At 41.9% G+C, this 24,881-nt stretch overlaps 1 protein-coding gene across 2 annotated transcripts in view; it reads right to left on the bottom strand.

Annotated features, from left to right (window-relative positions):
• Nucleotides 1-24,881, bottom strand: part of afap1l2 (actin filament associated protein 1 like 2) — a 166,118-nt gene that overhangs the window by 120,317 nt on the left and 20,920 nt on the right. The window contains exon 2 of one of the 2 annotated variants that reach the window (XM_062975693.1): nucleotides 21,393-21,611. The exons of the other annotated variant lie outside the window; for it this stretch is intronic. Within the exon in view, the coding sequence (XP_062831763.1) occupies nucleotides 21,393-21,462 (70 nt within the window). The 5' untranslated portion in view covers nucleotides 21,463-21,611. The remainder of the gene's footprint in view (nucleotides 1-21,392; nucleotides 21,612-24,881) is intronic. 2 annotated transcript variants of the gene reach the window in all.

Here is a 24,881-nt window from a genome sequence, read left to right as displayed (position 1 = left end):
GCCGTGGATGTAGCATATCTAGATTTCAGTAAGGCCTTCGACAAAGTCCCCCACGACCTTCTGGCAAACAAACTAGTAAAATGTGGGCTAGACAAAACTACGGTTAGGTGGATCTGTAATTGGCTAAGCGAACGAACCCAAAGGGTGCTCACCAATGCGTCGTCTTCATCATGGAAAGAAGTGACAAGTGGAGTGCCGCAGGGCTCCGTCCTGGGCCCGGTTCTGTTCAACATCTTTATTAACGACTTAGACGAAGGGTTAGAAGGCACGATCATCAAGTTTGCAGATGACACCAAACTCGGAGGGATAGCTAACACTCCAGAAGACAGGAGCAGAATTCAAAACGATCTTGACAGACTAGAGAGATGGGCCGAAACTAACAAAATGAAGTTCAACAGGGACAAATGCAAGATACTTCACTTCGGCAGAAAAAATGGAAATCAAAGATACAGAATGGGGGACGCCTGGCTTGACAGCAGTGTGTGCGAAAAAGATCTTGGAGTCCTCGTGGACAACAAGTTAAACATGAGCCTACAATGTGATGCGGCAGCTAAAAAAGCCAATGGGATTTTGGCCTGCATCAATAGGGGAATAACGTCTAGATCCAGGGAAGTCATGCTCCCCCTCTATTCTGCCTTGGTCAGACCACACCTGGAATACTGTGTCCAGTTTTGGGCACCGCAGATGAAGGGAGATGCTGACAAGCTGGAAAGCGTCCAGAGGAGGGCGACTAAAATGATTAAGGGTCTGGAGAACAAGCCCTATGAGGAGAGGCTTAAAGAGCTGGGCATGTTTAGCCTGCAGAAGAGAAGGCTGAGAGGAGACATGATAGCCATGTACAAATATGTGAGGGGGAAGTCATAGGGAGGAGGGAGCAAGCTTATTTTCTGCTGCCCTGCAGACTAGGACACGGAACAATGGCTTCAAACTACAGGAAAGGAGATTCCACCTGAACATCAGGAAGAACTTCCTCACTGTGAGGGCTGTTCGGCAGTGGAACTCTCTCCCCCGGACTGTGGTGGAGGCTCCTTCTTTGGAGGCTTTTAAGCAGAGGCTGGATGGCCATCTGTCGGGGGTGCTTTGAATGCGATTTCCTGCTTCTTAGCGGGGGGTTGGACTAGATGGCCCTTGAGGTCTCTTCCAACTCTACTATTCTATGATTCTATGATTCTATTCTATGATTCTATCTGAGCCCACACTGCCATATATTCCAGTTCAAAGCAGAAATTTTTTTTCAGCTGTGTGGAAGGGGCCTAAAACACAACGATTTTCCCTTGTTTGTGCACGTGCTACTTTGACCTAGAGTTGCGTCCAGAACAATGAACCATAATTGGTTATAACTGCTCAAATGGAAGTACTATTAACCCAAAAGGTATTTAAAATAGCAACCCCTCACCAAATGATTGATTCACCTTATCTATACAGGGTTATGAATCAGGGTGATTGGAATTTACCTGCTCCACACATCTTATGGTTACACATCTTTTACAAAAACTCCACTAATTCAGCATGTGCATGAATCACTGAAAGCAGCCAAGTGACTGGCTTTGATCCAGTCCTGGAATCTCCCAAGATGATAGCTATTAAAGGAGGATGGGGACATTTTTTCCTTAGAATTATCTGGTGCATTCAAAGAAGGAAACTTCAGTTTGTTGTTCATAAATACTAGCAATTATGGTAGCATTTCACATCCTGTCTAATAAAAAAAAATCCCCTCGTACTTGAGCAGTGGCTACATCCTGCCTCATCAAATTCTCCTCTGTGATTTCAGATAGATATGGCTTTGTTCGTTTTCTTTTCAAAAGAAGCTATTTGTGGTGTGTCCTAAAGCCTGAAATTCTTTTTCACCGTTAAATATGTCTTTTGTGTTGTCAATGGGTCAATAGCAGAAACAGCTTTCTCTTTCTTTCGTATCTGACAAACAAATAGGATGTTTATTAGTTGCATTTATACCCCCACCTTCTCTCCTGTCACTTCATGGCTCTCTTACATGATTTTATCCCTACGACGACCTCCTTGAATAGATGAATCACAGAGATAGTGGCTATTCCAAGGTCACCCAGTGAATATTATGGCTCAGTGGGAATGAGAGCACAGATCTTCCATAATCCAGTATAGCACTCTTAACAACAACAACAATTTCCACATAATATTTAAGAAAAATCAGTAGAGTTGACCCTCCACATTTAAAGGTTTGACTTTTGTGGATTTTATTAAAATGTTCTCTCTAGGACTCTCTACATCCCCAGAATGACTCAGTAGTCAACTTCCTCCAGAAAGTGGCCACAGGTACTCTGGAAGACATAGGCCCCTTCTGCACTTCCATATAATCCAGATTATCAAAGCAGATTCTTTTAGAGGACAAGTGCCTCATAGTTGCAAAATTCCTCACAGTGGCAACAAGGCTGAGAAAGAAACTAACATTGGATAGGGATATTATTTGAAACCATGTATATTAATTTTGGACAATGAGATGGGAGAGTTTATTAACAACTGTTTGTTCACTGATGGGTCTATGGACCATAATAGATATTGTTGTTGTTGTTGCTTTGAGATGGATTATATGAGTTTACACTGCCATATAATCCAGTTCAAAGCAGATAGTCTGGATTTTATATGTTCTTCAGTGTGATTCTATGGTTGGCTTCCAGTGGAAGTTTGTAATACAGTCATGCTGAAAATCTTATAAATTCCTACAGGTGTTTTCTTAAGTTAAAAACAATTAAGGTGTTTTCCACATTTACAAGGGTCCAGTGCTTTTAACCAAGCAAAAGTGGAAGTCTGGCTGTGTTGGAAATTACAAACTTCTTTAAGCCTCCTCTAGTAATTTGTTTGTATATACTCCGGTTTCTTACTTATTGTTTATATGTTCTCATATGCAGCTTTCTTTCCTTGCTCTATGTTTCCTGAGAAGTTCTGGGGGAGTTGCAGACCTCATGATCTGCTCTGAGAAGAGCACAGAGCTCAGACTCTATTTTAGACATCAGGCTGCTTTAGTCTTTGAGACTGCTCAGAACAACACTTGCCTGCTGTTGATTGTAAGAAAGATACTCTGTGCCATTTGCACACAGAAATTACCTCAAACATATTGGTAACTGGATTGAAAGGTTGTGTACCTGTGTGTGTTGAACACACGAAGTTGTGAGTAAACCAAATATGTTATTTTTTTTTTACTAAAGTCTACTTCATTTTGTCTCTTGAATGCATAATATAAAACTAGCTAGTTTATGGAAGAGTAGATGTATTTTTAGGCAACTTAAAAACACTTCTGAAGCACTCTATTTTGTGCACTGACATATTCTCTGTTTCCTAACAGATCAGAGACAACAGATTATCAGTCTAACAACTGAAAGCCAAATTGCCTTGCATAATTACATCTAGTTGTGTACCACTTGAGAAAATTCTACTCAAACGGGTTTTTGACTCTTCTCTGAAAGATCATGCTTTTCCAAAACATTATGATCTCCAAATGGTAATGAATGCCATTTTCCAAATGGCTAAAAAGAACACGTAGGGCACATAATTCAATTTAAACTGCCACGTTCTATAAAATCCTGGAATTTGGAGTTTAGGACTGAGTATATACAATTCTCAGACAGAGATAGCCTTAGTGTCTCACCAAACTATAAATTATAAACTCCAGATTCCACAGAATGTTGCCATGGCAGTTAATAAAGTGGAATATAGTATCATAACTGTGAAGTGTGAAAGAGCCCGTGTATAGTATTATGAAATTAATATTTCTGGCAGCAAGGACATAGAATAAATAATACAAACATACTGGGTTATTGTGTGGATAAAGTGAGGAGAAGAGATCTTTGTATGCCACGTTAAAACACTCAAGGAAAAAACAAAAGACTATTTCACACACACATAGAATCATAGAATAGAGTTGGAAGAGACCTCATGGGCCATCCAATTCAACCCCCTGCCAAGAAGCATGAAATCGCATTCAAAGCACCCCAGACAGATAGCCATCCAGCCTCTGCTTAAAAGCATACAAAGAAGGAGCCTCCACCGCACTTTGGGGCAGAGAGTTTTACCGCCGAACAGTTCTCACAGTGAGGAAGTTCTTCCGGATGTTCAGGTGGAATCTCCTTTCCTATAGTTTGAAGCCATTGTTCTGTGTCCTAGCCTCCAGGGCAGCAAAAAACAAGCTTTCTCCCTCCTCCCTATGACTTCCCCTCACATATTTGTACATGGCTATCATGTCTCCTCTCAGCCTTCTCTTCTGCAGGCTAAACATGCCCAGATCTTTAATCCAGTCCTTATAGGGCTTGTTCTCTAGGCCCTTGATCATTTTAGTTGCCCTCCTCTGGATACATTCCAGCTTGTCAACATCTCCCTTAAATTGCAGTGCCCAGAATTGGACACGGTATTCCAGGTGTGGTCCGACCAAGGCAGAATAGCATGGTGGCAGAATAGCACACAGTTATAGCATAATGGTTCTGCTTGAACTTCCATGGCAACTCCCCAAGGAATCCTAGGATTTGCCCTTTCAGGAGGGGTATTTAGAATTTTCAAGCAGAAAATTCGCAGTCTGGGGGTGATCCTGGACTCATCGCCTGGAGCCTCAGGTTTCAGCGGTGGCCGGGAGAGCCTTTGCACAACTCCGCCTCGTGCGCCAGCTGCGCCCGTTCCTTGGGAGGTCTGACTTGGCCACGGTGGTCCACGCTCTGGGCACACACCCCGGCTGGATTACTGCAACGCACTCTACGTGGGGCTGCCTTTGAAGACGGCCCGGAAGCTACAGCTGGTGCAGTGGGTGGCAGCCAGGTTAATAACGGGAGCAGCTTACAGGGGGCGTACAACCCCCCTGCTAAGCCAGCTCCACTGGCTGCCGATATGCTACCGAACCCAATTCAAAGTGCTGGTTTTGACCTACAAAGCCCTAAACGGTTCTGGTCCTGCCTATCTATCCGAACGTATCTCCTCCTATGAGCCCTCTAGAACCTTAAGATCTTCTGGGGAGGCCCTGCTCTCGATCCCACCTGCCTCGCAGGCGCGGCTGGTGGGGACGAGGGACAGGGCCTTCTCGGTGGTGGCTCCTCAGCTGTGGAACTCCCTCCCCAGCGATATCTGGCAAACCCCATCCCTCCTGGGATTTAGAAGAAAACTAAAAACTTGGCTCTGCGCCCAGGCATTCAGTGAATAAGCTCATTGGCTGATGTAATCAGGTCGCAAATCTGTAATTGTAGCAGTAGTGAATGACTGAGGATGGTGCAACATCGCTGCCTTGCAGCGTTTTAATTTTTGTATACTTTTTATCATGTTTTAATTGTCTTGTTTTATAGTATATTTGTTGCTGGCCCTCGTGGCAGAATGTAAGCCGCTCTGAGTCCCCTCGGGGAGAAGGGCGGGGTATAAATGCATGTAATAAATAAATAAATAAATAAAAACTCCAAGGCAGTGTTTCCAAACAGCTGTTTTTCCCAGTGGTTTGGACTTCAGCCCCCAGAATTCCTGATCATTGGTCAAATCTTCTGGGAGTTGATCCAAAAACTTTAGAGGACGAAAATTTGGGAGTTACTGCCTCACTGAACTACAAAAAACAAGATTCTAAAAAGATGCAGTTATGACAATTAAAATGAGATCATAGTGCTACAATGTGTGGAGTGAAAGATCCCAGAGAGAAAATCACAGATATCGCATTGATTAGAAGAGAAGTCAAAGCATTTTACTAATTAATAATTCTGCTATTTGAAGGTTCATACTATACGGCACATTATTTTGTAACAAATGACACCGTGCAATGTCTAGCACACAGAACTAAGATTTATTCCTTGTCCAACAGGCTCTCATTCAGTGACAAGCAAGCAAGCCTCGGGCCCTACTTGTTGAAAAAGAAAGTCATAAGCACAGTAGTTCTCATTTTAGCTTTTACAGAACTGAATGGGATAATGAAATCTGCCTTCACAACCACCTACAGCTCTGCCTTTGAATCACATAAAAGCCCAACAATGAAACAATATAAGAGTAATGAATATTGTATGATTTCTGAACTGCAGATTAAAAAGAGCCATAAGCATAATTTAAGAACAAGCTTTTACATCACAATCCGTCTTTCTCAAGAAAGGTCACAATACAGTTCATTAAGAATTCTCCTTCTTCTGGTGAAACGGATAAAAAGCTGAATTCCTACACAATGTATGCAAAGTCATTTCAAGAGCTTCCTGAATTCCTCAAGCAGCTCCTTGACATGAGACAGTGCTTCAGATACATGTTTCTGTAGTTGTGTCTTGAAATTTCCAGCAAGTAATGACCCAAAGCTAAATTTATTATGGGGTCCTCTTGGCAAGATTAAATCAGATGGGATTTGTACAAGATCACCCAGTGGATTTCCACATCTGCGCAGAGATTTGAACCCAGATTCTCAGAGTCCTAGTTCAACATTCAGACCACAACACATTGACTCTCTACTTTAGGGGTTCTATCCATACAAGAGACTGCTACTACCATTTTTTTTTCACTGCCACTACATAAAATCATTGAATCATAAAGTTGGAAAAAGCCTTCTCAATGAAGGATCTCCAACTAGAGCATCTGACGTAGGTAGCTGTTCAACAGATGTCCAGAGAAGACCCCACCACCACTTCACTGGGCAATTGCCAAGCTGTTCTGTCAAAACGATCCTTCTAATGTACCATCAAAATATATTCCATGATCACTTAAAACCATTAGACCTCATTCTACCCTCTGAGGCAGCACAGAACAAGCCTGCTGCATGTCACCCTTCAATCTTCTCTCCATCAAGTTGAACATGCCCAACTACTTCAACCTTTCCTCAGATGTTGTGTTTTCTATACCACGTAACATCCTCATTAGCCTTTTTTGAATTCTCTCAAACTTGTCTATGTCGATCATACAATGAGATGCTCAACACTGAATGCAGTACTCTAGATAAAATATAGCCAGGGCAGAATATAGTAGGACTATTACTTCTCTAAAGTTCAAACTATGCCTCTATTAATGCAGGCTAAAACAGCATATGCTGCAACATCACACCACTAGTGTTCAGTTCAGGATTCCCCGTGAATACCAAATTCTATGGATACTCAAGTCCTACTATATACAATGGTGTGGAAAAATGGCAGCCCTTATATAAAATTGCAAGATCAGTGTTTGCTTTTTGGATTTTTAAAAATATTTTTCTAGCCATGGATGGTTGAAACTCTATGGATATAGAGGGACACCTGTACTCTTCTTTGGCCTATACCACAATCATGAGTTCTAGCATTCCCGCTAAAGTAGCTAATGCTTTAATTCCAGTGACCAACTCCTCCCTTTTGTTTAGGAAAACATTCAGGATTGCTGATTTTCTTGTTCTTTCCTCCACCTTTTGAAAGTGGAAATAACCTGCAAGGCACATCAGTAATTTGTTGAAGAGCCTGTACTTAGCAATGGTAATATCCCAGCAGGTATCAGGATAACTGAAATCCTTCATAACAACCTGGTCTTGCTTCTTGGACATTTCTGAATTACAGTAGAGTCTCACTTATCCAAGCTAAACGGCTGGCAGAACCTTGGATAAGTGAATATGTTGGATAATAAGGAGGTTAAGGAAAAGCCTATTAAACATCAAATTAGGTTATGATTTTACAAATTAAGCACCAAAACATCATGTTATACAACACATTTGACAGAAAAAGTAGTTCAATACGCAGTAATGTTATGTTGTAATTACTGTATTTACAAAATTAGCACCAAAATATCATGATATATTGAAAACATTGACTACAAAAATTGGATACATTGGATAATCCAGAACCTTGGATAAGCAAGTCTTGGATAAGTGAGACTCTACTGTATTTTCAAAAAAGCATAAGCTACCACCTTGTCATGATTTGATGGCCTATAGTATACTCCTATCACAATGTTGATTTTGTGTCTTTCTCCATTTATTTTTACTTAAACGTCTTAGTTTGATCACTCACATGGATTTTTATACAATTAATTTCCTTTGACATTTAGTGCTACAGCCCTTCTTTTCCGGTGCATTCTTAAGCATTTCTATTCAGAAATAAGTTCATGTCATTGAATAAAGCTTCTTTTCAGGGTTTTTTTATTGTGTCAGAAGCAATTTGTGAACATACTGCAAGTCGTTTCTGAGGTGTGAGAGAATTGGCTGCCTACAGAGATGTTGCCCAGGGGATGCCCGGATGTGTTACTGGGAGGCTTCTCTCATGTCCCTGCAAGCTAGAGCTGACGGACGGAAAGTCAACCCGTCTCGCAGATTCGAACTGGTAACCCTCAGGTCAGCAACCCATCCTTCAGGTCAGCAGTTCACAATGGTTTAACCCATTGCACCACCATAGCTCTCCTTCCAGGTAAACATGTATAGCATGGTAACGTTAATCTGGATTGGATCTCTTGTTTTTGGAACAACTTAGTTTGATATTTGGATTGATTCTATTTAATATTGGTAAACATCTTTCTCACTATTCACTTATTTGTTTAGTATCATTGATTAAGTGGTGAAGCAGAGTGCCTATCAGTAGCATAATGTATAAAGTTTTGGAACAACAAAGATCCTGAAATCACATTCTTGATCTTGCTAAAGGAACATTAAGACAACCGTTGGTCTTTCTGGCGTTTCCTCTAAATCTTGGCCAAGAAGACAGTTATGTTTACTGAGAGAAACAAGAACATATGTTGCAAAGAAAATGAGTCCAACAAAAACTCAGACTAGCATGGGAATGAAATTTAATGGCAAAATCTGCATGATTGGATAGAGGCCTCTTTTTAAAAGTTTGAGCATATTTTCCATTATCTGAATCCTTCAACAGTGATTAGTAAGAACTTGATTTACAAATAATACCTGCTTTTGAAGGACAGCGATAAGTTCTCTATTTTGAAATCTAAGATTAATCAGGCAGAATACCAGCGTTCTAATTTCATTGAAAAGGGAATATTAGATTTTTTTCGAAAAAGGAACAAGAAAATCTCCATTTTGGTGTGAGTTTAAATTATATTTATGTACAAAAAAGTGGACAATGGTTCTATAACTATTTGGGTGTTTCCAAAATGGATGAAAGCTGTACAAATGTGTACTTATCACTTTGCACTGTCTACCACATACTGCTTTGAACAACAGATCAGGAAAAGTATATTGTTTGTAAAAGCTAAAGGAGAACAAAGTACCCAAACATCTGGAAAAACAGTGTAATTTAAAGCAAGATCAAAGCAGGAAAGATATACAGGTTAGGAATTCATAAAAATAAACACACATTAAGGCTCCAATCCTATTCACTCTCATTTGGGAGTAGATGCTACCAAAAATGAAACAGATTAGAACATAAGAATGTCTTGCAAATATTATTTCTGTTGGAAATGATTAACTAAAATGTTTTTTTCATCTCAATCCACTCTCTGTTTGCAGGCAAAGTCATATAAAACGGGGCAATCGTGTTCTCTGCTGCTCTAGAATACAAATCAAAGAGTTCAAATTACAAAAAAAAAAAGAGATTCCATCTAAAAACTAGGGAGAACATTTTCATTGTGAAATCTTTTCAACAGTTGACTATATTGTCTTGTATGGTACTGGACTATCCTCCTTTGAAGATCTTTGAAAAGGTGAATGAGAATCTTTCAAGAGTGCTTCAGTTGTATATTCCTGCATGCCAGAGGGTTGAACTACCATAACTGAGTTAATAACTATGCCTTGAAAGTTGTATTATTAGCTCAATACTTTGAACCAATGCATTACCTTCAGGATTATTCAGGAAATTTCACCTGCAGGTCATTCTTATTGGGCAGCTTCTGAATGGTGACTACGTGAGATGTGGTATTTAGGTGTGGCTTTCAACTGCATATGGTAAATGTTTTCTCCTATACTTTGTTCATTTTTAATTCTAAAATGTGATCTACTTTCTGGATAGCCCTCGTATCATTGCTGCAAGCCAACCTAGGGCTGCGCCCCCCCCCCCCGAAATTGCGCCCCCCTCTCCCCAAACTTACCGGCGGCAAATCTAGGCACTTACCATAGCTATGAATGAGCTTTGCAACTCCTTCCCCACTAAATTCTGCCGCTTGCATCTTCAACCAGCCGGTCACCCCTTCCTGCAGCTGCGCAGCATTTCGTTGCCAGCCACGCCCCCATTGTTGGAAACAAGTGGTTGAGGATGCAAGCGGCAGAATTTAGTGGGAAAGGAGTTGCAAACCTCATTTATCGCTATGGTAAGTGCCTAGATTTGAATGGTGACTACGTGAGATGTGGTATTTGGTAAATTTGCATATGGTAAATGTTTTCTCCTATACTTTATTCATTTTTAATTCCAAAACGTAATCTACTTTCTGGATAACCCTCGTACAATTAGCCTTCCATATCCATGGATTGTGGTGTCAACCATCAATGACTTAAAAATATTTTTAAAATTTCCAGAAAACAAATTTTGATTTTGACATTTATGTAAGGAACACCATTTTATTACATCATTGTACATAACAGGACTAGAGTATCCATGGATTTTGATATCCATGGGGAGTGCTGGAACCAAACCAGCAATAGCAAGGGCCCACTGCATTGAAGCTGAATAAAAGATTGAGAATGGTAGCTTCTCCACATCTATTAAATGAATTTTTTTGCCTGGATCTACACTGTCATATAGTATCTAATCTCAGATTATCTACTTTGATCTGGATTATATGAGTCCACACTGCCATATAATCCAGTTGAAAGCAGATAATCTGGGATCAGAAACTGGCTTTATATAGCAGCCTAGAGGAGGCCTTTGGCTACAACTCCCAGAATCTCCAGTGTAAACCAGTGGCTTTGGCTGACATCTCTTCCAAATAACTCTACCAAACTCTGGGAATGTCAGGACCTCTAGTATCCTGATACATGTCCCAAATAAAAAAATGGTCTGACCCCACTCCCCCAAATCTTAAAAGTAGAATACATTATGCAAACAAATTAAGAAACTACAAATAGGTTTGATTCATGCATGTGCAAACCTCTTGGGAAGAAGCTCACATTTTTCTGGCATAGTCTGTGAATAACTGTGGTTACTTAGCCTCCCACAGAAATGGAGGGATGGGGTAGAGCCAAGTAGAGCATAGGAAGCTGAAAATGACAGCTTTTGGTTTATCCAGAGTTTACGGAAACTTCAACTAGCTGAAAAGTAGCATGAGCAGCACTCTGAGCTGAGTTGAATAAAAATCATCTTAAAATTGTAAAAAGTGGAATATGAAATGGATTTCACTCCAATCCCTTCGACTCCATCTACTCTGTTGATAATTAAGTTTTATGGCCAGACTGGCAGGTGCATTCTTGACAAACAAACATGCTTCTGGTAGAATCTGTACTTTCCTAAATTCATTACAAATATTGGAAGAGTTACTTCTTGAATTGCAGCTTCTATATTGATTGGCACGGGGCTAAGGCAGTGGTTCTCAATCTGTGGGTCCCCGGGTGTTTTGGCCTACAACTCCCAGAAATATGGCATATATACCCTATCAGCAACAACCATCATGCTTTGACTAGTAACTGTAGTACATTACGACCCCCGTATTCACAGAGTTATTTATTTATTTTATTTATTTACAGCATTTATATTCCGCCCTTCTCACCCCGAAGGGGACTCAGGGCGGATCACATTACACATATAGGCAAACATTCAATGCCTTTTAACATAGAACAAAGACAAGACAAACACAGGCTCGAGCGGGCCTCGAACTCATGACCTCCTGGTCAGAGTGATTCATTGCAGTGATTCATTGCAGCTGCTCTCCAGCCTGCGCCACAGCCCGAGCCAGTTAATAGCCATTGTTTTAGTTACCCACACTAAAAAAAAAATTTACCCCAGAAGTTTTTGTAGGCTTCTCTAAATCCTTCAGTATAATTGTATGGCATGCTTCTGGCCCAACTATACAGCAGGTTGCTGTGAGTTTTCTGGGCTGTATGGTCATGTTCCAGAAGCATTCTCTCCTGAACGTTTCACCCACATCTATAGCAGAGGTTGTGAGGTCTGTTGGAAACTAGGCAAGTGCAATGTCCAGGGTGGGTGAAAGAACTCTTGTCTGTTTGAGGCAAGTGTGAATGTTGCAATTGGCCAGCTTGATTAGCAATGAATGGCCTTGCAGCTTCAAAGCCTGACTGCTTCCTGCCTGGGGGATATATAGATATATCCCTCAGGCAGTTATAGCCACAGATATATAAACCCCACTTGCCTAGTTTCCAACAGACCTCACAACCTCTGAGGATGCCTGCTATAGATGTGGGTGAAATGTCAGGAGAGAATGCTTCTGGAACATGGCCATACAGCCTGGAAAACTCACAGCAACCCAGTGATTCCAGCCATGAAAGCCTTCGACAACCTAATGCCGATGGTTTCTTCTACCTGCATCTGACAAAATACGTCCTCTAGGAATTTCCTAGGTTTCACCAGGACCTCTACTGCAACTCCCAGCAGAAATTTATTTCAATAGAGTTCGCTATTATTCATAGTTTCCTGTTTCCATAGTAAGTTCTGGAGTGCACCCGCCTTGGATACAGGGGCTGTACTGTAGTCAAAATACAGGGTTTACTATTATCCAAAGTTTTGGGTGTCTACAAGGTGTCTTGTCTCGGAATATATCCCCTATAGATGAATGGACTGTGCTTTAGTTGATATCAAATACATCTCTAGGATGCCATGCTGGGCAAGGCTGAAAAAGTCCATAATGTATAATTGCTAATGGAGTGATCCAGAATTGGTTCAAGTGGCATTGTCCAAACTGGTGCTCACCAAATTCCTGACTAACCAGGTATGCTGGCTGTGACTCACTGCAACTGAAGTTAAAAAGTTAAACATTTGAAAAGAATCTTGTGCTAAATTTAAAGACTTGTCATTCCTTTTCATCCCTTCAGAACACTTGAAAGTAGAGCAAGCTAGCAGGAGGTACCGTAGTTATCAGAAAATGTTTCAAAGGAGTATTTTCTGTTTATTGTAATAGTATTGTACTGTTTGCTTTGTCAAAGTTTCTTCTGGGATCTCTCAACTGTGATAAGGGAATCTTTTAAAAATTGCGCTGGGAAAAAAAGAGAAAACACAGCAGTTGTAAATGGAGAAAGTTGATCAGCGCAGGAAAAAAATGCCAAAGTATGGAAACACTTCCTCCCATGAAAACAATGTTTTGAATGCATACAGTTTCATAATCCCCATTTGGTAGGAAATGAGGAAAGCAGGGCAGAACAACATACAAAGTGCAGAACAGCCTTCCATTGTGATTCAGACAATGTAGTTTGGCCTTTTACACAAAACCTTCAGCTTTAATTTGTCTTATGATTCGCCTTCTCAGGCTAGCACACAAGTAATGTTCTTTGGAGCCTAAAGCAACCATTCGTATAAACAAAGCAAAGCAAAGTTTTGAAGCTACCCTCTTTGTAGTGTTTGAATAGTGGGACTGTGGGGTTTGCTTGGAATTCAAAATGTACAGTATGACCCCCATGTCATCGGAGAGTATATTTCCAGACTTTGAACAGATATGCAAGGATGAAGAACTTCTGGCCCAAGAGAATAGAGTTGCTCTGGAAGATCTAGAAAATGCCGAGGGAGTACATATTTTGCCAAACATCAATGAATGAAACTGCAGGTATCGGTCCCACAAACACTGTACAGTGAACAGATTTAGATTTTTATTATTTTGAATTCAGAATTCGCCTTAAACACACGTTGTACTTTTGATTCTGTGCACCATACATACAGAGATACCTAAATCCAACTGCTAGCTCAACCCAGAGCAGATCCGGTAAATCAGTTGGACTGATGTTGGAAGAGACCTCATGGGCCATCCAGTCAAACCCCCTACCGAGAAGCCGGAAAATCACATTCAAAGCACCCCCGACAGATGGCCATCTAGCCTCTGCTTAAAAGCCTCTTTGTTGCTCTTTTTATATTCTGTCAAATTGTATTGTTCTGGGTATGGCCCCATGTAAGCCGCCCCGAGTCCCCGTTGGGGAGATGGTGGCGGGGTATAAATAAAGTTTATTATTATTATTATTATTATTATTATTATTATTATTATTATTATTATTAAAGAAGGAACCTCCACCACAGTCCAGGGCAGAAAGTTCCACTGCCAAAGAGCTCTCACAGTTAGGAAGCTCTTCCTAATGTTCAGGTGAAATCTCCTTTCCTGTAGTTTGAAGCCATTGTTCCGCATCCTAGTCCTAGTCTCCAGGGCAGCAGAAAACAAGCTTGCTCCCTCCTCCCTATGACTTCCCCTCACATATTTATACATGGCTAACATGTCTCCTCTCAGCCTTCTCTTCTCTCATGCCCAGCTCTTTAAGCCACTCCTCATTGGGCTTATTCTCCAGACACTTGATCATTTTAATAGCTCAGTGTTACACTGAGCCACATCACAGCTCAATACGTGGAATAGATGTACCGTATGTCTTCCCAGAGTTTAGATGGGAATCTTCCCTTGTCTATTGTATTCTTGAGCCACTGGTATTCAATAGGACTCACTTTGTGGTTTCTCATATCCACAAACATATCTCCTCTGGAAACATTCCAGTTTCTGAAAACATACAAATCTGTCTGTCTCTGTCTTATAATAATAAAACTGATAATAATAATAATAATAATAATAATAATAATAATAATAATAATAAACTTTATTTATATCCTTCCCTATTTCCTCGAGGGGACTCAGGGCGGTTCCCAACAAGTAGCAGCAAACATTCAATACCGTAACATATTAACAAACCAAAACCGCCAGAACTCCCACATCAAAAAAACTTATCAACATCCACATACAAATAATAATAAAGGGCCCCCTGGTGGCACAGCAGGTAAACCACTGAGCTGCTGAACCTGCTGACTGAAAGGCTGGCAGTTCAAATCCAGAGAGAGGGATGAGCTCCTGCTGTTAGCCCCAGCTTCTGCCAACGAAGCAGTTTGAAAACAGGCAAATTAGAGTAGATCAATAGGTACTGCTCTGGTGAGAACGTAACAGCGTTCCATGCAGTCATGCTGGCCACATGATCTTGGAGACGTCTACGGAGAATGCCGGCTCTTCGGCTTAGAACCCTAACCCAACCCCCAGAGTCGGACACAACTAAACGTATTGTCAGGGGAAATGCTTATCAATACCTTTACCTATTGCCTTACCCTGAACCTTAAACACCTCCCATCTTCCCTATGCTTCAGCTCCTTTTTTAGTTCGCTAAATCTAATACCTTTGTTGTTATTTCTCTATTCATCTTTTCTATCACTGGTAGTGAGGTTATTTGCTAAGAAGCCCCTTGGAAACATGGACCTCTAAATTTTGGAAGGAGGACTTCCCTTGCCAAACCAAGAAATCATCTGAACAAAATAGAAGGCGCATGAGGCTTAGTTCGCAAAACAACTTTTTAAAGCTTCTGTTCAATCCAGTACTGTAGAGGTGCAGGATGGTGCTATATGTCAGCAAAACAGGGAGCAAAAGAAGTAGGCGCACAAGGCTATTTGGCCAAACTACGGTGAATTGCGTTTTGATTTAGACTTAAACTATGATAAGCATTTCCAAATTAACATCAATACATAAAATTAGCATACATGAATTTTATGCTTTTTTTCATGTCAGGAGCGACTTGAGAAACTGCAAGTAGCTTCTGGTGTGAGAGAATTGGCTGTCTGCAAGGATGTTGCCCAAGGTACGCCCGGATGTTTTGATGTTTTTACCATCCTTGTGGGAAGCTACTTTCATGTTCCCATATGGAGCTGGAGCTGACAGAGGAAGCTCATCTGCGGTCTCCCCGGGTTGGATTTGAACCAGGCAGCCTTTAGGTCAGCAACCCAACCTTCAAGTTACAAGGCTTTAACCTGCTACGGCACCGGGGGCACCATAAGTTTATGTTGCTAGACACTCTAAGAGGGTCCTCCGGTGGCGCAGTGTGTTAAAGCACTGAGCTGCTGAACTTGCAGACCAAAAGGTCACAGATTCGAATCTGGGGAGTGGAATGAGCACCCGCTGTTAGCCCCAGCTTCTGCCAACCTAGCAGTTCAAAAACATGCAAATATGAGTAGATCAATAGGTACTGCTCCAGCAGGAAGGTAACGGCACTCCATGCAGCCATGCCAGCCACATGACCTTGGAGGTGTCTATGGACAACGCCGGCTCTTCGGCTTAGAAATGGAGATGAGCACCAACACCCAGAGTTGGACACAACTGGACTTTACGTCAGGGGAAACCTTTTTACCTAGACACTCTAAGAAGCCCCTAAATGGGCATGCCTTACTCACATGACCAATTCAGTGCTTGATTTATCATTCAAAACCATTGATGTGGTTCATATTCCACTTATAAGCTAGGGAAATTACCATAAGCTGCCACAATACAAGTTTATTTTCCAGGGGCAGGGGGAGGGGAGGATTGCAGTTGGGTGGATAAATCACACAACAGTGTCTTCAGCGCGGCTTCACATGAAAGGCAATGTCTGCAAACTAGTAATAGATGCAAAGATTTAGAAATATCATTTGCAAGCTGTGTTTTGAACTGCCTTGTAAAGGAAACTCACACGAATACGAACACTCTGATAAGCATCAATTTTTAAAGTCTGACCTATATAAAATTATTTTACTACGTGTACATAGCCGGATTTGTTTGCTTCATGGGAATCACAGTCTGACCCATTAAGCAAGCAGTTTTGCCTTTAGGCAGTGTTATTTGTAACAGGATAGTATTATTATGTTACCATACACCAAACCATCATCAGATGTGCTTTCAATGGAATCCTACCCACAAAGGCAATGGGTCAAGGGGGAAGAAGGAAAGAAAAGATATCCCAGTAGATACTGTCCCTTGGTGTTCTAAACGTTAAACCAAATGTTCACAGTTTCCCCATGTTTCCACAGCACAGCTTCAAAAGGAAAAATAATAATAATAATAATAACTTTATTTTTGTATCCCGCCCCCATCTCCCTGAAGGGACTCAGGGCGGCTCACATGAGGATAAGCCCAACAACACATGTTAAAACACAGAATAATCAATTAAAAACATTATAACCTACTGATAATAGATACTTGCACACTTTCCAATATTTCACAGCTGAAAAACAGGACACATGTGGTCAAGCAACATCAGACTGTGGTCAAGATGGTAGGTGTTATTATAGAGAAAAAATGGACAATGTAGGAGATGTTGCGGTTCATATTGGTCCCAAACTCTCCTACAGATAGCAGATGAGCTGCTGAACTTGCTGACCCAAAGCTTGGCAATTTGAATCCTGGTAGCGGGGTGAACTCCTGCTGTTAGACTCAGCTTCTGCCAACCCAGCAGTTTGAAAACATGCTAATGTGAGTAGATCAATAGGTACCGCTCCGGTGGGAAGGTATGGCGCTCCATGTAATCATGCCAGCCACATGACCTTGGAGACCTTGGAGGTGTCTATGGACAACACTGGCTCTTGGGCTTAGAAATGGAGATGAGCACCATAAAGAACTGAAGCAGCCACAACTGGATTGCTTCAGAACTTGGGTTCAACATTTTGAAAATGTTCCAAAGTTGGAATAGACTTTTGAAATCCAGTACTCTTGCCAAATATTGATTAAGTAAAATATCCATGGTATTTTACCACATTTTTTAGGGGGACACGGAAAGAGCCTCCCCGAAGATTGAGTGAATTCAGTCGGGCGTCCCCTGGGCAACGTTTCTTGTAAGCGGCCGATCTTTCCACCCCAAAAGCATTGGATGAATGGATGAATACCAAAGGTCTTTATCAAGACCATTGCTAACGATTATGTCTATTAATATAGAAGGTTTGTCACTTGCTAAGGAAGAACTATTAGCCAAAATGTCTGAGGACATCTCGTGTGACATCCTATGTATACAGGAAACACACAGAGACATTACAATGAGAAGACCAAAAATTCTTGGAATGCAGCTGGCAGTGGAACGACCTCACAGACAATATGGCAGTGCCATTTTTGTACGATCTGGTGTAGCAATCTCTGCAGCTTCCCTCACAGAAGTGAACAACATTGAAATCTTATCTGTGGAACTTGATAGTTGCACCGTATCATCACTCTATAAACCACCTGGGGCTGATTTCTATTTTACACCCCCAACCAGTTGCCACAATCATGAAGCCCATTTTGTTATGGGAGATTTCAATAGCCACAGCTGTGTCTGGGGCTATGACGAAGATGATAGAAATGGCGAAGCAGTTCTAACGTGGGCCGACAATAGTAGAATGAGCCTCCTTCATGACAGTAAATTACCACCATCATTTAATAGCGGCCGATGGAAGCGTGGTTATAACCCTGATCTGATTTTTGTAAAGGAAAGCATAAGCCACCAATGCACCAAAAGGGTATTAAACCCAATACCTAACACACAACACAGACCAATATGCTGCGTAGCATATGCAGCTGTAAGACCGAAAAGTGTCCCATTCCGCAGAAGATATAACTTCAATAAAGCTAACTGGACAAAGTTTACAGAGACCTTGGAAGCTGCTATTTCTGATATAGAACCTTCTATAGAAAATTATGACCTGTTCGTAGAAGCTGTGAAAAGATCCTCAAGGCTCTCAATCCCTAGAGGCTGTCGCACAAGCTACCTACCAGGCCTAAACGAAGAATCACTAAATCAGCTACAAGAATATTTCAGATTATTTCAAGAGAACCCATACAGTGATGGGACTATAGCAGCAGGCCAAAAGCTATCTACAGCCTTAGCTAATGCTAAGAAAAACCGTTGGATAGAGCTGCTTGAGAACCTGGACATGTCCAAGAGTAGCCGAAAAGCCTGGCAATTGCTGAGACGCCTGGATAGTGACCCTCTGGTCAACCCTGGACACACGAACGTGACACCAGATCAGATAGCTCACCAGCTAATTCAGAATGGAAAAACCAACTGCAGCAGAATAAAGATGAAAATCAACAGGGTGCCAGAACTTGAAACCCACCAGTTGTCTCCTCCTCTAAACCTGAAAGAACTCAGAGAAGCCATCAAGCGATGTAAGACTGGTAAAGCACCTGGCCTAGATGACCTGATGATGGAGCAAATCAAACACTTGGGGGCCAAAGCTGAAAACTGGCTTTTGAAATTCTACAATCAATGCCTGGCACACAAACAGATTCCCAGAGCATGGAGGAAAACTAAGATAATTGCCATCTTAAAACCTGGTAAAGATGCCTCCAATGCCAGGAACTACCGACCAATCTCCCTCTTATGTCATCTATATAAAGTCTATGAGAGGATGCTATTAAATCGACTAGGACCTGTTATCAAACCCAAGCTTATTGCACAAGAAGCAGGTTTCAGACCAGGGAAAAACTGTACAGGTCAAATTCTCCATCTGACTGAACATATCGAGGAAGGCTATGAGAAAGGCTGCATTACGGGAACAGTTTTTGTGGACCTTACGGCAGCCTATGACACGGTGCAACATAGAAAAATGCTGCATAAAGTCTACCATATCACCCGGGACTTTGACTTTACAAAAACTGTCCAGACCCTCTTAGAAAACCGCAGCTTCTATGTGGAGTTTCAGGGCCAGAAAAGCAGATGGAGGAGGCAAAAGAATGGTTTACCCCAAGGCAGCGTTCTTGCACCAACCTTATTTAATATCTTCACGAACGATCAGCCACAACCACCACTCACAAAGAGCTTTATATATGCTGATGGCCTTGGCCTTACAACACAAGCAAAAGATTTTGAAACAGTTGAAAAGCAACTCACCAATGCCTTGAAAGATCTCTCCAGCTACTACAAAGAGAACCACCTGAAGCCTAACCCTGCCAAGACACAAGTGTGTGCTTTCCACCTACGTAACCGCGAAGCCAACAGGAAACTGAAAGTTACTTGGGAAGGCCAAGAGCTCGAACACTGTTTCCATCCTAAATACCTTGGTGTCACCTTAGACTGAACACTAACATATAGGAAACACTGCATGAACACCAAGCACAAAGTAGCTGCATGCAATAACATCCTGCGGAAACTGACTGGCAGCGCATGGGGAGCAGACCTACAAGTAGTAAGAACATCAGCCCTGGCCTTGTCTTTCTCAACTGCAGAGTATGCCTGTCCTGTTTGGCACAAGTCTGCCCATGCAAAGCAGGTGGACATAGCACTGAATGAAACATGCAGAATCATCACGGGATGCCTTAAACCTACACCTGCTGATAAACTCTACAAGTTAGCTGGCATTGCCCCTCCTGACGTGCGACGGGAAGTTGCTGCTAACGGTGAGAGAAAAAAGGTCGAACATTGTGAAAGCCACCCACTGCATGGCTATCACCCTCCTCCCACCAGACTCAAATCAAGGAAGGGCTTCATGAGAACCACCACTCCTCTCAATGTTCCTCCAGCAGCAGCAAGGGTGTCCCTCTGGGCAGCTAAACCTGGCAATTCTAACTGGATGGCCCCCCAAGAGGGTCTTCCTCCAGGGGCAAACCAAGAATGGGCAACTTGGAAGTCCCTGAACAGACTCAGAAGTGGAGTGGGCAGATCAAAAGACAACTTGGCAAGGTGGCACTACCTGGAGGAATCCTCCACCTTGTGTGACTGTGGAGCTGAACAAACAACTCAGCATATGTATGCTTGCCCACAATGCCCTGCCTCATGTACGGAGGAGGAGTTGTTTAAAGCTACAGACAATGCGGTTGCTGTTGCCCGCTTTTGGTCCAAAACTATTTAGTTGCTTGTGATTTCTTTTTTTATTTCCATTATTTGAAATGTATTTGTTGTACAATGCTTTTGACACGGAATAAATAACCACATGAGGATTCTGATATTGGCCAATAGAGGGAAATACAAGTGAATCTACATTCACTTCCTTCTTCAGGATCAGATTTTCTGTTTGAATATTCTGGCAGAACTTTGTGCTCTGCCAACTTCAAACACAGTCTTAACCATTGTCTCACACTGTTTACGCAATGACCATTTTAATATACAGTATTTTGGAACAGAAAATTATCAAACTAACAGTGGGTTGGAGCAGTAATTTACCCCACAATCTAAATTACTTAATTCCTCCCACATCAAATAATCCAAATGTAATCTGTGAGTCCCCATACCAATAAAGTCATTATAATTTTGATTGTCTCTACTACTGTATTTATATCCTCTGCTACCTTAGAAAACCTATAGCCTAATTCTGTGTGTTTTTACCCAGAAGAAAGCCCCACTATGTTCAATTGGCAACTATGTGCAGGATTGCAGTATACCTAACAGTTTGTATCCTAGTTTTATATGCAAGGACTAACTAATGAAATCCATTTTTGCCTCTAGCAACAGATGTTTAGTCCAGCTATACTGAAATCCCAGCTCTGTGCCACAAATCCACACAGCAGAAGTTTACAATTTAATCTGCATACATTAAACCATCAATTAAACATACATTGTGCATAGGAAGAGACTTTATAACAAGCTGTTGTGTATCGAACCCTGTATCTATGCTGGCTGAACAAAACATACTCACCTTGAATCTGCTGTGAGCAGTTCACATGACACATAGTCAGTCCTGCAACAGAAGCACTGATTCCAGCCATTAATTCAGCACAGGCAACTCTGGAGTGATTCCCAGTGTGGACAGCTGGATCAGGCTGGATTTGAGGTGATCCAATATCTACATGTCAAAACGACCCACTGAAAGGTGAAACAGCAGTAGCCCTTGGAGAACAAGCACCAGTATTGTTGCCTGCATGTGAATTGAGAAGAAATTTAGAGGCACTTCCACACCCATTCATGTGGACCCCAGCCCCTTACCCACCTGTGGTGTATCTGGGGCAGCTCCGGAGTATTTCGCCTGGTATAAATGCAGCCTAAGTTACTGTTGTCTTTATGGAAAATCTGTTTTTCTCCAGGCTTAGATTCCATGAAAGGTGAGGGCGTAAACCTTTAGCATACAAACATTGTGCACTAGCATTAGGACAAAGCCCTTCCCCAACAAGAGAGAATTTAGAGTATTAAGGCACCAACAGAGATTTTTTCCAAAAATAAAAAGTACAAAAGTGGTTTGATTTAATACTTAAGAGATTTGCTGTATGTTCCTTTTGGGGGGAGGCAATTTTCTATAGATACAGCACCAAGAGCTCACCCCACCTTCTAGTTTCCAATAGAAAGGATCTTAGCACAGGGGTTCAGAAATAATCTTGGAACGGGGAACTTCTTAGAGGAAGCACACATTCATTTTAGATGTATCAGTCATGAGCAGAAGATAGGATGCTGGGAAGATTATTCCTAGAAATCTGGCTTCTCCAAAAGATTGATTATATGATGAAACAGCATAGTGAGATAACAAAAGGACAGCTCCATGGCCTCACTGGATTAGAAAAACATTACAATGATCTTAACAATGCATTGTGTGTGTAAATCAAAGTACTGGTGTTTTTCTCAAAGTAGATTCACTTGCATTTATCTGGGAAGCCTCGCCACACAGAAGACAGCAAAAATTCCCAGTATCTTCTTGTAGCTGACACTAGATGCAAATGAAACCATATTGCCCAATGAAGAAAGCAAGGAATTGCTTTCTGCTGTGCACTTGTAGAAGGTAGTGAATACACTGTGCAATGCTACAAAAATTGAAGCTTGTTTCAGAGTTTAGAAATTAAATTTATTATTTGTGTCTAGATAGAAACATTTTCCAGTCTTTCATTTCCATCAAAGACAAGCAAACATGATACAGTCTTTGAACCATGCCTTCCTACATCATCATGTTTTAAAAAAAATTTGAAAGAGGAGGCTGTCAGCCTAATCCTCTTTTTGCTTTAAAGCTGATGCTCCCATTTCTGCTTCTTTTCCTTTTTTTCCTCTTGACTTTAGCTATGCTATCCATCCTTCAGCTTGGTTCTATACTCTCCAAATATCCAATCAGAAATCCATGTTGGTTTTCTGCTGTTCTTCCTGAAGGTTTGTTTACTCTTTTGCAGGACAAAGAGATGTGTGCCATACTACTGAGGTCTAAATGAGTCTATTGTTTCAGGTATTGTGGACAACCCTGTCCATGACTTTTGGGGGCACAAGAGGAAATTGCTTTGGGCCTCTTACACATGCATGGAGGGGGGACTGTTGCCAACTGTTTTCATTTGGAACCTTACTAACCCAAACTCCGTAAATCCAATAGGGGGGAAATAACAACTGGTGGCATCTTAAACATCAGTTTGAACAAACATCTAACAAGATGCAGCTCCATTGCTCTCGCACAGACATGGGCAAACTTTTTTGCCTTGGGGCCACATTGTGGGCTCGACTGAGAGGACTGGGCTGGGCATGCGCTGGGTGGGACGGGCCTAGGAGGGAGAGAGCCTGTGAGAGGGTAGGGCTGGGAGGGGGCGGGGTAGGGCCCAGGTCATCCTTATGCTCGCCCCCATCCTTATGCCAAGAGGAAAACAAGACATGTGGCGGCTGTCCTGATCCTGATCTTCCTCCCCAATCTTCAGGCTGTCCTCTCGGCATTATTCCAGGAGGTGGGCAAGACAGAGTACGGTTGAGAGTACTCCAGACAGCTCTCAGCCGCTGCGTGCCTTCTTCGGGCCATCCTCTAAGCATAAGGATGGAACTGCTTGCACTGTCCTTATGCTAGGAGGAGAGCAAGACATGTGGTAGCTCCAGAGGGTTCTTAGCTTCTGTGTGCTTTCCTCCCCTGCCCTTTCTGCATAAGGATGAGGCGAGCCACTGTGTCCTTATGCCAAGAGGACAGGGAAAATTAGGAGGGTCTAAGGCAGGGGTCCCCAAACTAAGGCCCGGGGGCCGGATGTGGCCGATCGAAGCCATTTATCTGGCCCTCACGGCACAAGGGCAGAAGGAGGTTGGGCTAAATAACCCAAGGGGTCTCTTCTTCTCTTACAACCATTATTATTATTATTATTATTATTATTATTATTATTATTATTATTAACATTGAGGCTGGGTGGCCATCTGTCAGGGGTGCTTTGCTTGTGCTTTTGGTGCACAAAGGCAGAAGGGGATTGGACTAAATGGCCCAAGGGGTCTCTTCCAACCCTCTTTTTTATTGTTGTTGTTGTTGTTGTTACATTATTATTATTATTATTATTATTATTACTATTATTACTATAGTCCAGCCCTCCAACTGGATCATGAACTGGCCCCCTGTTTAAAAAGTTTGGGGACCCCTGGTCTAAGGTAAGCACCCAGGAGGGCGCATCCTGCCCCTGGGCCTTAGTTTGCCCATGCCTGCTCTAGCACCATCATTCTTCTTCTGGTCTATGCTTTCTTGACATCTTTGCCTGATGAAAAAGCCAATGAGCTTCAAAGATGAACAAAAAAAATGTACCTTTTGGCTAGCCTAATAAAGGTACCACTGAGATCTGCATTTTAGATTTTGTTGTATTCTACTTTTGCCAGTTTCCTTTTGTCACAGCAGCATGAGCAAAATGTTTATACCCACAAGCAATCTAATCCAACCATATTCAGACAACTACACTTACATCCCTCCCATTTTTCTCCAAGGAACCAAAGGCAGTTTATGTGATAGTTCTGCTACTCTCCATTTTATTCTCATAACAACCTTGTGGGAAAGGTTAGATCTGAGAGACAGTCCTTGGCTCAATGGCCGAGCAGTAAATACAATTAGGATATCCTAAAAAACCACTACCACACTGACTTTGGGAAGAAATAGCAAATCGCCATTCTGTCCCAAGTCTACAAATACCTCTAAAACAGTGCTTCCCAACCCGTGGGCCGCGAGACCTAAAATAGGTCCATGAGACATGCGGGGAAAATTGGTGCCAGGGTCTGTTCCTGGGGTTATTTGAGCTGCTGATTCAGAAAATTGCATTTAGATAGACCACATCAGCTCTAGATTATTAAATATGGTTTTCTGTGGGTGATCAGATGGCAACTACTGGATGGCATATGTTCTGTATCAGAAACTAGAGCTGATGTGGTCTATCTTATGCAATTTTCTGAATCAGCACCCCAAATAACCAAACTAAATCTAAAGTTGATC

Source organism: Anolis carolinensis, chromosome 3 (genome assembly GCF_035594765.1).
Source record: "Anolis carolinensis isolate JA03-04 chromosome 3, rAnoCar3.1.pri, whole genome shotgun sequence".
In the NCBI taxonomy this organism is placed as follows: domain Eukaryota; kingdom Metazoa; phylum Chordata; class Lepidosauria; order Squamata; family Dactyloidae; genus Anolis; species Anolis carolinensis.
Note: the sequence above shows the minus strand (reverse complement) of the source record. Positions and strands in the feature narration are given on the sequence as shown.